This window comes from Ranitomeya variabilis, chromosome 4 (genome assembly GCF_051348905.1).
Source record: "Ranitomeya variabilis isolate aRanVar5 chromosome 4, aRanVar5.hap1, whole genome shotgun sequence".
NCBI classification, from domain to species: Eukaryota; Metazoa; Chordata; class Amphibia; order Anura; family Dendrobatidae; genus Ranitomeya; species Ranitomeya variabilis.
This window is the reverse complement of record NC_135235.1, coordinates 120,436,266-120,450,038: the sequence shown is the minus strand read 5'-3', so window position 1 is coordinate 120,450,038 and position 13,773 is coordinate 120,436,266. Positions and strand designations below refer to the sequence as shown.

The following is a 13,773-nucleotide window of genomic DNA, read 5'->3' as shown; positions in this document are numbered from 1 at the left end:
ACACCAAACATGACTAGGTTACGTTTTATCTAAGTGGTAAAAAAAAATAAAATTGCGCGATTTTCCGTTATCCATAGTGTCTCCATTTTTCATGATCTGGGGTCAGGTGAGGGCTTATTTTTTGCATGCCGAGCTGGCGTTTTTAATGATACCATTTTAGTGCAGTTAAGTTCTTTTGATCGCCCATTATTACATTTTAATGCAATGTCGCGGCGACCAAAAAAACGTAATTCTGGCGTTTCTAATTTTATTCTCGCTACGCCATTTAGCGATCAGGTTAATGCTTTTTTTTATTGATAGATCGGACGAGTCTGAACGCGGTGATACCAAATATGTTGATTTTTTTATTGTTTTATTTTGGATGGGGCGAAAAGGGGGGTGAATTAAACTTTTATATTTTATTTATTTTTTTCATATTTTTGAAAACTTTTTTCTTTACTTTTGCCATGCTTCAATAGCCTCCATGGGAGGCTAGAAGCTGGCATAGCCTGATTGGCTCTGCTACATAGCAGCGATCATCAGATCGCTGCTATGTAGCTGAAATGCAGGTGTGTTATGAGCGCCGACCACAGGGGTCGCTCACAGCAGGCCGGCATCAGTAACCATAGAGGTCTCAAGGACCTCTATGGTTACCATCCTGACGCATCGCTGACCCCCTATCATGTGACGGGGGTCGGCGATGCGATCATTTCCGGCCGTGTGGCCGGAAGCGCCGGTTAAATGCCGCTGTCAGCGTTGACAGCGGCATTTAACTGGTTAATAGCGGCGGGTGAATCACGATTCCACCCACTGCTATTGCGGGCACATGTCAGCTGTACAAAACAGCTGACATGTCCTGGCTTTGAGGTCGGCTCAGCGCCGGAGCCCTGCATCAAAGCAGGGGACCCGACCTCCGCAGTAATAGTACGGCGAGGTCGGGTAGGGGTTAATGTAAACCTAGACTTATCCTGGTGCTTAGCCTTTAAACGCACAGTACATGGCCTAGGGATTAAAATGAAGCGTGTGAGAAAGTTGTGTGTTTTAATTATATAGGCATTAAATTCAGAAAAAAACACATGCACATTTCCAATTGGAAACCACATGCTTTATTGCCCATTACATTTTCCCCATCAACTCAGTGGCTCATCTGAGGGACTTTGTCATCTAGGGATATGTGCACACAACATCTTTTTCAGGCCGATTCCGCCTGGAACACAACAGAAAAAGTGCTCAATAAATGAAATAAAAAAATGAAGATACGCACTGTAACGTCAAAATGACTTGCATGTGTTCAGTCTTATTCAGCTTCAGGCTTCGTAAGCTGTAGGGAGGAATAAAAAAAAAAAAGCGACCAGTCCATTCTTCTGGAAGCTCTCGCTACCTTATATTTAGTTTAAAAAAAAACAGTAGCCGCAAAAAAAAAAAAAAAGAAACACGTCAGAGAAAATGCTACATGAAAACCACTGTTGTCATTTTCCTGAAGCACCTTCCTATAGCAAAAAGTCATCGGGTACACTACTATTCTTTTATCTTAAAGTGGGGACATTTTTATATGTTTAACTTCTATTTTTTTGATCCCCCTTATGGGACTTGAACCTGCGATCGCCTGATCGCGTATACTATATTCTACAATACCCCAGTATATTAGTCTATGACTAAGGCTACGTTCACATTTGCGTTGTGCGCCGCAGCGTCAGCGCCGCAGCGCACAACGCAAACAAAAACGCAGCAAAACGCATGCACAACGCTGCGTTTTGCGCCGCATGCGTCGTTTTTTTCATTGAATTTGGACGCAGCAAAAATGCAACTCGCTGCGTCCTCTGCGCCCCGACGCGGGCGCCGCAGCGACGCATGCGGCGCAAAACGCAAGTGCGCCGCATGTCCATGCGCCCCCATGTTAAATATAGGGGCGCATGACGCATGCGGCGCCGCTGCGGCGCCCGACGCTGCGGCGCTGGCCGCAAATGTGAACGTAGCCAAAGCGTCACAGGAGTACCAAGATGGCAGTGACAAAGGGACAGGATATCCCTTCCGCTCATAGCGATCGGGTCATGGGGAGCCAATGGAAAAGGGTGACAGCAGCCTATTATGCCATTTATTTAATTGGAAACACTTACTGCTGCAACCATTTTTCATTTTTTTTTTTTTGCTTCTTTTTCATAACTTAAAATCCACCATATAAGTTAACATTCGATGTGCAGAAAATCTTTATAGGGGTGCAACAGAGAAAAAAAATGGGTTATTCTGCCAATGTTGCTCAAGTTTAATTTTTACAGTGTTCATTGTGCAGTAAGTTACCTTGTGGCTTTACATAGCAGTTTATGTGCTATTACAGAGGTACCTCATATAGATAAGTGAATACATTGGCAGGACGCAGATCCAGCAGCTACGTCAGTATTTTGGGGTAACGGTTGCAGCATGATGTATGAGTCGGGTTACATATTGGAAAGGATGCTAGGAGTGCTGGCAGGGAAGGGGTGGTTCACAGGGCTCGCACTCAGTGGCCACGGAATAGTGACGTGGCTGCTGGATCAGGGGCCTGTCTATTGATTTGCTCATCTTTAATGCCAGGTACATATAGTTTTACTGCTTTTATATAAAGCAAACGAAAAAAAAAAAAAATCTAAATACATGTAAATGTAGCTATCTCCTATAAGGCTTTAAGAATAGCGTTCAGGGTGTAGGTGACGGGCTGACAGAGGGGGCATCCATCCTCTGTCTAATTACCTAGTCAATTATTACATCTAAGGGGTTAGACAACAGCCATCGAAGCTAGATCTGATACCTCCAGTTACAGGAGGGTGCTGGCTGTGTAACATAACCCACACCCGCCATTTTCTGGGCCAGGGTCATTTCTTAAATCTAATTCTTACACCGGTACCTAGTCCAGAAAAATGAAAACTAGGATTGCTCAGCTTTTCGGCATAAGGCCTATTGGTTCTTTGAGCAGTTATTCTAGTTCCAGTTGTTTAGACCCCGGCAGCGTTACTTTCTTATAAATTATACCATGGCGCCTTTATTTCCGGTACATGACATTGCCGGCGGAATTTTCCAGTTCTGCATTAATTTGTGAATTACAGCCGAGGACAGCTTTCCAGAGCAAAAAGATGTAATGTCCTAGTCAGTTTCTGATCCTATGGCTATAGATGTAGTAGCCAGTAGCATGGCCTAGGGGTCACCAGATTTACATGTAGAGGCTGGGACTCTTCCACCTGACCTCATATATTGCTTATTTATTGTGACGGAGATGCTGACACGCCTGTGAGCGGAGAAACAAGTGATGAAGTTCTCTGTTACAGAGATGTATTGTATCCACCCATCGGGGTCACACGCTCCAGACTAAATTAATGCTGGGAGGGTCCGGTTTCATTTTCGCCTCAATGAAACTTGTACTTTCTTGCAGGCTTCAGATTTATGTAGGTTTTCTTCATCTCCTCGCTCTCCGGTTTCTTCATATCTTTGTATCTCTCCCCCTTTGTACTGACCACTTGATTGTCAATGTATCTAATCATTTTCTTAGGGGCCTGAAAAGAGATCAACACCAGTAAGTCTGTGGGCATTGCAGACCCCCATTATGGACAGTGACAAATATTCATTGTATTATGAGCAATCTGTGCACATTTAGGGCTCATTCAGGGATCGATTTTTCTTTCTCGTATGTGAAAAAACAAAACAAATCAGTTTTCATCAGTGTGCTGGATGCGATTTTGATTCAGTTTGGATCAGTGCGTCCATTTTAAACTTTCAGTATGACAGCCATTATTATTGTATGAAAAAATAAATAAATACAAATAACAGATAGTCCACACTTCTTTAGCCCATTAAACAGTTAAAAATGAGTGGCACTAGGCTGACACGGGAATGGCATCCATGTGCGGCCACTTGAAAAACATGGATACAACATGTATGTGAAAAACTGAAGTCTGAACAATGCCTAGCGTAGATTTTTTAGAACATAAGGCTATTATAAGTGATGTTCATATTTTGACATATCTGATTGCTCATGTAGCTGAACTAGAGCTCCTTCCTTTATGCTATTGGAGTTCCTCCTTTACAGGCCACACAGACATTGCATACACCTCCATCCATATATATGTACTGAAGGCGCTTATCTATGGCGTGTGATTGCTCACCCAAGAGATCTCCTGCTACATTTCTTGAGTTTTCTACCCATTCCCTTTTCCGCTAGCCCAGAATATTTGATGATAACGCATGTATAGATGATAAAATAAAGAATAACAAAGTGACAGTGCTACGCTTTGTAGCAACACTTGATTTTGAGCTGTGACATGTTGTTGGCAGTTACCTCTTTAGGCATCAATGGCTTGTGAGTTTTTTTGTCATCGTCGTCATCAACCAACATGTATCTGAAGACCATAAGAGAAGCAGAATTAACAAATTCAGACAAGTGTGCTGATCACAAGATCAGATCCGGCTTTCTATAAAGAATTCCCTGTAACTCTGCACTAATGTCCAGTCTAAGGCCGGCGTCACACTTGGCGTAAGACAATACGCCACGTATTATACGTCCGTACTACGGCCGTAATACGGAGAAATGTTCCCAAAATAGTGATCCGTAGTCAGGGTGTGTCAGCGTATTTTGCGCATGGCATCCTCCGTATGTAATCCGTATGGCATCCGTACTGCGAGATTTTCGCGCAGGCTTGCAAAACCGACATCTAATGGATTTATGTGCTCAAATGTTCGGGAAAACATATATACAGTATATATATATATATATATATATATATATATATATATATATATATATATATATATATATATATATATATATATAAAAAATGCTGAGGATAAGATGAAGGAGAGAGGGCACTCACCGGTCTTCTATAAAATCACTTCTTTATTATAAACTTGACATCCAGAGTAAAGGCAGCGGCCGGGGGAGAGAGAAGGAGCAGGGGTGGACGACGGCCGTTTCGCGCTTGTCCTGCGCTTCTACGGGTCCTGCACAAACCCGACAGGATATGAGACATGGTTTACATACAGTAAACCATCTCATATCCCCTCTTTTTTTGCATATTCCACACTACTAATGTTAGTAGTGTGTATGTGCAAAATTTCAGCGCTGTAGCTCCTAAAATAAAGGGTTAAATGGCGGAAAAAATTGGCGTGGGCTCCCGCGCAATTTTCTCCGCCAGAGCGGTAAAGCCAGTGACTGAGGGCAGATATTAATAGCCAGGAGAGGGTCCATGGATATTGGCCCCCCCGTGGCTAAAAACATCTGCCCCCAGCCACCCCAGAAAAGGCACATCTGGAAGATGCGCCTATTCTGGCACTTGGCCACTCTCTTCCCACTCCCTGTAGCGGTGGGATATGGGGTAATGAAGGGTTAATGCCACCTTGCTATTGGAAGGTGACATTAAGCCAGATTAATGATGGAGAGGCGTCAATTATGACACCTATCCATTATTAATCCAATTGTAGGAAAGGGTTAAAAAACACACACACACATGATTGAAAAGTATTTTAATGAAATAAACACAGCGGTTGTTGTAATAATTTATTGTTCTCTCAAATCCATTTGCAGTCCCTCGCTTGGCAACATAATAAACGCACAAGATACATACCTTCTGATGTACTGTCAGGTCCAACGATGTAATCCATCTGAAGGGGTTAACTAATATTACAGGCAGGAGCCCTGCTATAATGCAGCTGTGCTCCGTGCTTGTAATTCCCCTGCGAATGAATGAAATGTAGGTCATTGACCTACATTTCCTTCAGTCGCGGTGATGCGCCCCCTGGTGGATGTCCTCATATGACCTGGAGCGTGGGAAAAAGTTCCCAGGCTGCAGTTCATGAGAACATCCACCAGAGGGCGCCTCACCGCGAATGAATGAAATGTAGGTCAATGACCTACATTTCATTCATTCGCAGGGGAATTACAAGCACGGAGCACAGCTGCATTATAGCAGGGCTCCTGCCTGTAATATTAGTTAACCCCTTCAGATGGATTACATCGTTGGACCTGACTGTACATCAGAAGGTATGTATCTTGTGCGTTTATTATGTTGCCAAGCGAGGGACTGCAAATGGATTTGAGAGAACAATAAATTATTACAACAACCGCTGTGTTTATTTCATTAAAATACTTTTCAATCATGTGTGTGTGTGTTTTTTAACCCTTTCCTACAATTGGATTAATAATGGATAGGTGTCATAATTGACGCCTCTCCATCATTAATCTGGCTTAATGTCACCTTCCAATAGCAAGGTGGCATTAACCCTTCATTACCCCATATCCCACCGCTACAGGGAGTGGGAAGAGAGTGGCCAAGTGCCAGAATAGGCGCATCTTCCAGATGTGCCTTTTCTGGGGTGGCTGGGGGCAGATGTTTTTAGCCACGGGGGGGCCAATATCCATGGACCCTCTCCTGGCTATTAATATCTGCCCTCAGTCACTGGCTTTACCGCTCTGGCGGAGAAAATTGCGCGGGAGCCCACGCCAATTTTTTCCGCCATTTAACCCTTTATTTTAGCAGCTACAGCGCTGAAATTTTGCACATACACACTACTAACATTAGTAGTGTGGAATATGCAAAAAAAAGGGATATGAGATGGTTTACTGTATGTAAACCATGTCTCATATCCTGTCGGGTTTGTGCAGGAGAAATGAAAAGCCGGCAATTGAATTACCGACTTTTCACTAACACCGCTGCGTATTTCTCGCAAGTCACACTGCTGGTCCGTGTGGAATCCGTATTTTTCTCGCCCCCATAGACTTTCATTGGCGATTTTTTTGCGCAGTACGCTGACAAACGCAGCATGCTGCGATTTTGTACGGCCGTAGAAAGCCGTATAATACTGAACCGTAATATACGGCTAATAGGAGCAGCCCCATTGAGAATAATTGTGCCGTATGTTATGCGAGTTTTACGGACGTAGTTTCTGCGCTCTTACGTCCGTAAAACTCGCCAGTGTGACGCCGGCCTAAGAGTCAGTTTAGGAAAGAGCCCTATAGTCAGTCTCAGGAGACAGATCAATAATATCCTCCTAACATTACTAACCACAAGACTATGTTTTCATTGACGTCTGACAGCAGAGGACTCCCATGTGGCCATATAACACTGGCAAGAGCTCTTTGCTATACTTGATAAAGAAACTTGGTAACTGTTTAATATCGGCTTCGTCTCCTCCATATCCCTAAACTTGTGAGGTGTCATATACACTGCTGTGGATGTTTGGAAGGTAAGGGAAAGATATAAATTATTAACAGCAAAATAGTAGGAAAGCAGCGAGGAGGGAGCGATAAAAAGCAGCAGCTGCTGAACAATGTACGGAATTGTGATGTGCCGCTTTATACATTGCTTCCATCTGTCCCGGTACCCCAACTGATCAGTTAGGACGCCCACAAATCTCATAGTTATCAGCTTTCCAATGGAAACTTGCTTGTTCTGGGGCAATACTGTTAAAGGGTATCTGTTAGTAGGATCAGCCCTCCTAAGCCATCTATATAGGCAGGCAGGTCATAGGAAGCTGAAAAAACGATACCTCGATATCTGAGATTCGATTTCTTATTCCAGAGATAGGTTTCTCTTATATGTAAACAAACTCTTAAGATCTCTGGGCCAGACATAGATCTCCCTGAGAATCTGCCTCCAAAGTCTATAGTAAATGAAAGGGGACGTTACCAGTGAGAGACATGTAATGGCTGACAGTCTTCTCTCCTGATCTAGACGTCTCACACTGGCAACGACCCCGGTCATTTATAATAATCTCTGGAGGCAGATTCTCATGCAGATCAGTGTTCGGCCCATAGTCCCGAACATCTCATTTAACCCCTTTCTGCCAGCTGACGGAATAGTACGTCAGCTGGCAGAACCCCCGCTTTGAGGTGGGCTCCGGCGGTGAGCCCACCTCAAAGCCGCGACATGTCAGCTGTTTTGTACAGCTGACATGTGCACGCAAAGAGCGCGAGCGGAATCGCGATCCGCCCGCGCCCATTAACTAGTTAAATGCCGCTGTCAAACGCTGACAGCGGCATTTAACTAGCGCTCCCGGCCGCACGGCCGGAAGTACTCGCACCACTGACCCCCGTCACATGATCGGGGGTCATCGGTGCACTGCCATAACAACCAGAGGTCTCCTTGAGACCTCTATGGTTGTTAATGACCGATTGCTTTGAGCGCCACCCTGTGGTCGGCGTTCAAAGCAACCCTGCATTTCTGCTACATAGAAGTGATCTGTGCATCACCTCTATGTAGCAGAGCCGGTCGAGTTGTGCATGCTTCTAGCCTCCTGTGGAGGCTATTGAAGCATGCCAAAATTGAAAAAAAAAGTGTTTAAAAATGAAAAAATATATAAAAGTTCAAATCACCCCCCTTTCGCCCCAATCAAAATAAAACAATAAAAAAAAAAATCAAACCTACACATATTCAGTATCGCCGCGTTCAGAATCGCCCGATCTATCAATAAAAACAAAGGATTAACCTGATCGCTAAATGGCGTAGCGAGAAAAAAAATCAAACCGCCAAAATTACGCTTTTTTGCATTAAAATGCAATAACGGGCGATCAAAAGAACGTATCTGCACCAAAATTGTATAATTAAAAACGCCAGCTCGGCACGCAAAAAATAAGCCCTCACCTGACCCCAGATCACGAAAAATGGAGACTCTACGGGTATCAGAAAATGGTGCAATTTTTTTTTTTAGCAAACTTTTTTTTACCACTTAGATAAAAGAGAACCTAGACATGTTAGGTGTCTATGAACTCGTAATGACCTGGAGAATAATAATGGAAGGTTAGTTTTAGCATTTGGTGAACCTAGCAAAAAAGCCAAACAAAAAACAAGTGTGAGATTTTTTTCCTGTTTTCTGTTACACGGCATGGTAAAACCAATAGTATCGTTCAAAAGTACATCTCGTCCCGCAAAAAATACGCCCTCACATGGCCATATTGACGGAAAAATAAAAAAGTTATGGCTCTGGGAAGGAGGGGAGCGAAAAACGAAAACGAAAAAACAGAAAAAGCTCCGGGGGTGAAGGGGTTAAATTTAAAAGGAAAAAAAAAACATGAATTTGGCTAGAATAAGATGACGGATCACAGATCAAGGTATCATTTTATGCAACATGATATGGACCATGTATATGGCTTAGGAGGGTTGATCCTACTGACAGATTGTCTTTCACTTTTCTAATATCATACAACCTCTTACAAATATCACTAAATATCTAGGTAACCTGATTCAGCACAAAGGTAACCAAAGGGAGACTTAAATCAGATCCATTATAAAAAAAAAAGAAGATTTCTCAACTACTATACTATAGAAGTGTCATGAACAGTGAGTGGCTAAAGAGAATGGTCATTTTTACTGTAAACTGTGTGGGTGCACCCAGCTTCCCAAAGACATACAAACAGAATATTAATATGTATTGTCACGTACTTACTTCTGTAAAATGAATTCTTTCAGGTCTTCTTTTTTTGGTACTTTTTGCAATACCTAGCAGATAAATGTAATAGGTATACATAAAGGGGTTTGCACGGTTTCCAAAAACAGTTTTTTAATGCTGAAATTGTTCTAAAAAACTAAGTGACATAACAAATAGTACAGTTCTCTTATTGATTCTGCCCCATCCCGTGCGGGCGCTCCTCCTTAGGCTACTTTCACACTAGCGTCGGCCCGACACCTGTTGTGAAAATAATGCCCGACGTGGGCAGCGGAAGCAGTTTTACAACGCTTCCGCTGCCCATTGTGAAGTCCGGGGAGGAGGGGGCGCGGTCGGAAATGGCGGTCCCGACGCACGAAAAAACTTTACATGTAACATTTTTTTGTGCCGACGGGCTGACGCTTCCAGTGTGCGACGCTTGCGACTTATGGACATACGTCGCAATGCGCTGCTAATGTAAGTATATGGGCAAAAAAACGCATCCTGCGGGCACGTTTGCAGGATGCGTTTTTTTGCCACAGCGGCGCATTCCAAACGACGCTAGTGTGAAAGTAGCCTTACTGTGACAACCATTCATCTATGCCGATGTCACACATCTGAGATTAAGTGCCACAGTGACTTGATGTCATGACGTAAGCTTTGCAAAAGAGTGCGAACGGGGACAGAATGTTTTCAAAGAATTACAATTTTTTTTGCTTTAATATTTACAGCATAATTTCTAAAAAAAAATGTGTTTTGTTTATCTTGATTTTCCATTGAATGATGTGAAGTTTAAGCCTAGCACATCAATGACAACATTTTCTTAATCTGTTAAAGAGAACGTGTCACCTGCAGAAAAACTATTGACCAGCAGACAATGTGAAAATCTGCAAATAAATAGCATTTAAATCCTGCCTGTCTGCTTTAGTGGAGCAGAGGCTACAGGAGTGCCAAAATGGCCCCTGGTTGTCATGATAAACCATCGGATTCCTGCACTTGCAATCATGGGGGCCAAATGACAACCCAAACGTGTGAGCACCAGCTGCATCTGTTAGACCCACATGCTTGCTATTTATTTTAGCTGGTATCTGCCATGTGTCACGGAAGCTCAGCCCATGAACCTGCTCCATACACGGGAGCCCACTCCATGACATATATTAAGGGGCGTTAAGGGGTAAAAGGTGTTGATCCACCATTACATATCACATCTACTGTATACAAGAAAAAAAATTGCCATTTATGTCATTTAATAGCAATCCAATGCAGAATTACAACATTTTCTTACATAATATGGTGCCAAGTAACGTGTGTGTCCATCTAATGACCTGATAGGGCAGACAAAGTACGCCTGCGCCAGAGTGTGAAGACAAGAAGAGGACGCCATCGTAAGAAGATGGGAGATGCCGGACCGGACCGCGACACCCATCGGACTGGACCGCAGCGGGACCGCCCCTGGGTGAGTATAATATAACCTGTTTTTCCTCATCTTTCAGGATACATCGGGGGATTATCTACAGCATTACAGAATGCTGTAGATAAGCCCCTGATACCGGTGGGCTTAGCTCATCTACAATTTTGGGGGTGACAGGTTCCCTTTAAAAGGCTGGAAAAGGCTTCAACCGAGAAAAGAATGTCGTCGCCCCATTTCAGCGAGACTATTGCATGACATTATTTCAATATCCCCTTCTGTCTGCAAATCACAATACGAGGCGATCCTCATATCCGCAGCGTTTGCTATCGCTTTTTTCGGTGCACTGCGTATTAGCGAGTTGTTACTGCAGTCAAAAAATGCGTTGGGTGGTTTAATTAATGAGGATATAGTCATATGCAGTGAAGCTCTGCGCATTCGAGTGTGAAAATCCAAGTGCGATCCCACCGGTAGGAGCACGTGGGTCCTGGTTAACTCAGCAGATGGCCCAATATGCCCACTAAAAATAGTCAAAAGTTACACGGCAGTAAGACACGCAAGCAAATTTTTTCTCTCTCACACAGACGGGTCCCCTCTTACCAAGTATCAATTTCAGGCAATTTTCGTGTCGTGCTTAGAAAAAAATGGCGCTAATCCGAAGGAGTACGGAACACATTCTTTCCGAATTAGGGAAGCCACCGAAGCAGCTAGGGCAAGAGTATCAGAGGCCGAAGTGCAGAGAATGGGTCAATGGAAATCCGCATACTTCGCCAGATACACAAGATCCGATTTGTTAAATTAATACATTCTATCTCTTACAGGAGTAGAAGATGCTCCTATGGCAGCAGGTTGTTCCAGGAGATCGTTGACATCTCAAAAAGGGCTAAACACCTGGTGATAATAGTGATACACGTCGGTGGCATTGATCTCGGCAAGTGCAAAATCGCTGATCTTTACAAATGCAAGACAACAGACATCGAGCGTTTTAGCTGTTTCTTCATGAATATGATATTGCTGTGGTCACAGATGATACCACGGGCCATCTGGCGTGGTGCAAGAGACGAAAAAGCCATAGAACGCGCAAGGAAAAAATTCAACGTACGGGTAGCAAAATTTGTGAGGGGAAAATGCGGTATTGTGGTTCGTCACCACCAGCTGGAAGGGGATAACACAGCATTATTAAGATCGGACGGAGTTCACCTTAAGGACATCAGTCTCGATATTTTTTTATCCGGTTTGCAGGATGAAGTTCAACAGGCCTTAATGTTAATGGGTGGGGGTCAGAGTCCCATGTAGGTCATACACAGTATCCTCCGTGGCAGATGAAGTGGAGGAGGGCAAAGGTTCGTAACCGCTCGTTGGACAAATCGCCTTTGGATCGCGGACAGGATCTCGGCGATGAGACCGTTAAGAAATGTAATTGCCTTTTCTCTGCTCATGTAATTAATAAACTGTGACCGAACTGATTCAACCCACCCACGACTGTCTGTGTTTCATTACGGGATTGGTGGGAGGGGGGAAGTCACTGTTTAAGACACACAGGTCTCCACAGTCTGCTTGTTTTGGCCTTTGGAAGGCTTCTGACAAGGAGAGGCCATTCCTGCCAATATAGGACAGTTGTGTGCGTGTAGGGAAACAAATGGTTGATTCAGATTTTAATTGTGTTTGAAACCAAGAAAGTGAAATATACATTTTCTGCTGGCTATGTGAAGTGGTATACCTCTCATCAAAGATCATGTATCTCTGCAGATTGGGAATAGATTATGATATTGCATCATGTGCTGAAAAGTCCCCGACACTGACCTGAGCTTCTGATGGATCATCCAGAGTCACCTCTCCTTCCACTATAATCTGTACAGCATCTTCTAGGTTCCCTTTAGCCATCAAGAGCACTGTCTCAGCTTGATGCAGTGTACATGCTGGGAACATCTCCAGCAGCACATCTACATTATTTCTTGTACATTGATCTTGCTGAAAAAAAAAAATAACGCTGTAAATGAGTTACTGCTTGCAGAGAGTTCTGGATATTATTGGTAGAATCATGTAAGATTCATACAACTATTGCGGTATGCAGGCAGTCACTAAATCACACTAGTATGTAGGTCTGACAGCTGTGCACCTTATCACTCTAAGGCCACGTTCACACGTACAGTATTTGGTCAGTTTTTTACATCAGTATCTGTAAGCCAACACTAGAAGTGGAACAATGAGAGGAAAAGTACAGTATAATAGAAACATGTCACCACTTCTGCATTTTTCACCCACGCCTGTTTTTGGCTTACAAAATACTGACCAAATACATAGCCTAAAGCAAAGTTCACACGAGTTTATTTAAAAAAAACATTGGATTTTCATCCAGAAAAAAAACGGATGATCTTTTGTGTGTATTGGCATTCATATACGATCCATATGAAGTCACATTTGGTCCATGTGAAAAAACTGTAATTTCAGCAGCCCAACTGAATAGTATTGGTCCTTGCGTCGTTTGTCAATCTTCTTTCACAGACCGCACTTGGACCGAACGTAAGGTAGTATGAAGGTACCCTATGAGAATTCAGTATTTACACTCGGTCAGTATTGTGAGACGCTGAGATTACAGCATATGTAAGGACAATGAAGCTTGTGCCATGTTTAGCTCAGGTTTGCAAAATGGCCGTTCTGAACTAGACAACCATTTTAACTAACAAAAAAAGTGCAATTTTAATGGTGATGTAAAGACTCATCAAAACTTATGCTGCATGTGCCCCGGAACATAGTGAACAACAGAGTTAAAATGTTTAACATTGGTGTGAACGTAGCCATAAGCTCACCTGTGCCTCTGCTCCTTCAGACACTACATGTAAGCCGTTTTCTCTTGGTTCGATGCCACCAGATTCTTTAGACATCAGTGAAGTCTCAGATGTTACAGGGAAGCGTTCTTCACGAAAAAGCAAAAAGCATATTTTAAAATTGGAGATACAATTTTAATCCTCAATATAAACAGGAAATGATTTGTATCCTAA

At 43.2% G+C, this 13,773-nt stretch overlaps 1 protein-coding gene across 3 annotated transcripts in view; it reads right to left on the bottom strand.

Moving 5' to 3' along the window:
* Positions 1 to 1,924: 1,924 nt before the first annotated feature.
* CUEDC2 (CUE domain containing 2) overlaps positions 1,925 to 13,773 on the bottom strand; it is a 38,049-nt gene continuing 26,200 nt past the window's right edge. For all 3 annotated transcript variants that reach the window (XM_077259185.1, XM_077259186.1, XM_077259187.1), the window contains exons 5-9: positions 13,582 to 13,688; positions 12,575 to 12,742; positions 9,385 to 9,437; positions 4,286 to 4,346; positions 1,925 to 3,503 (exon numbers count right to left, since the gene is read on the bottom strand). In XM_077259185.1, the coding sequence (XP_077115300.1) occupies positions 3,357 to 3,503; positions 4,286 to 4,346; positions 9,385 to 9,437; positions 12,575 to 12,742; positions 13,582 to 13,688 (536 nt within the window). In that variant the 3' untranslated portion in view covers positions 1,925 to 3,356. The remainder of the gene's footprint in view (positions 3,504 to 4,285; positions 4,347 to 9,384; positions 9,438 to 12,574; positions 12,743 to 13,581; positions 13,689 to 13,773) is intronic.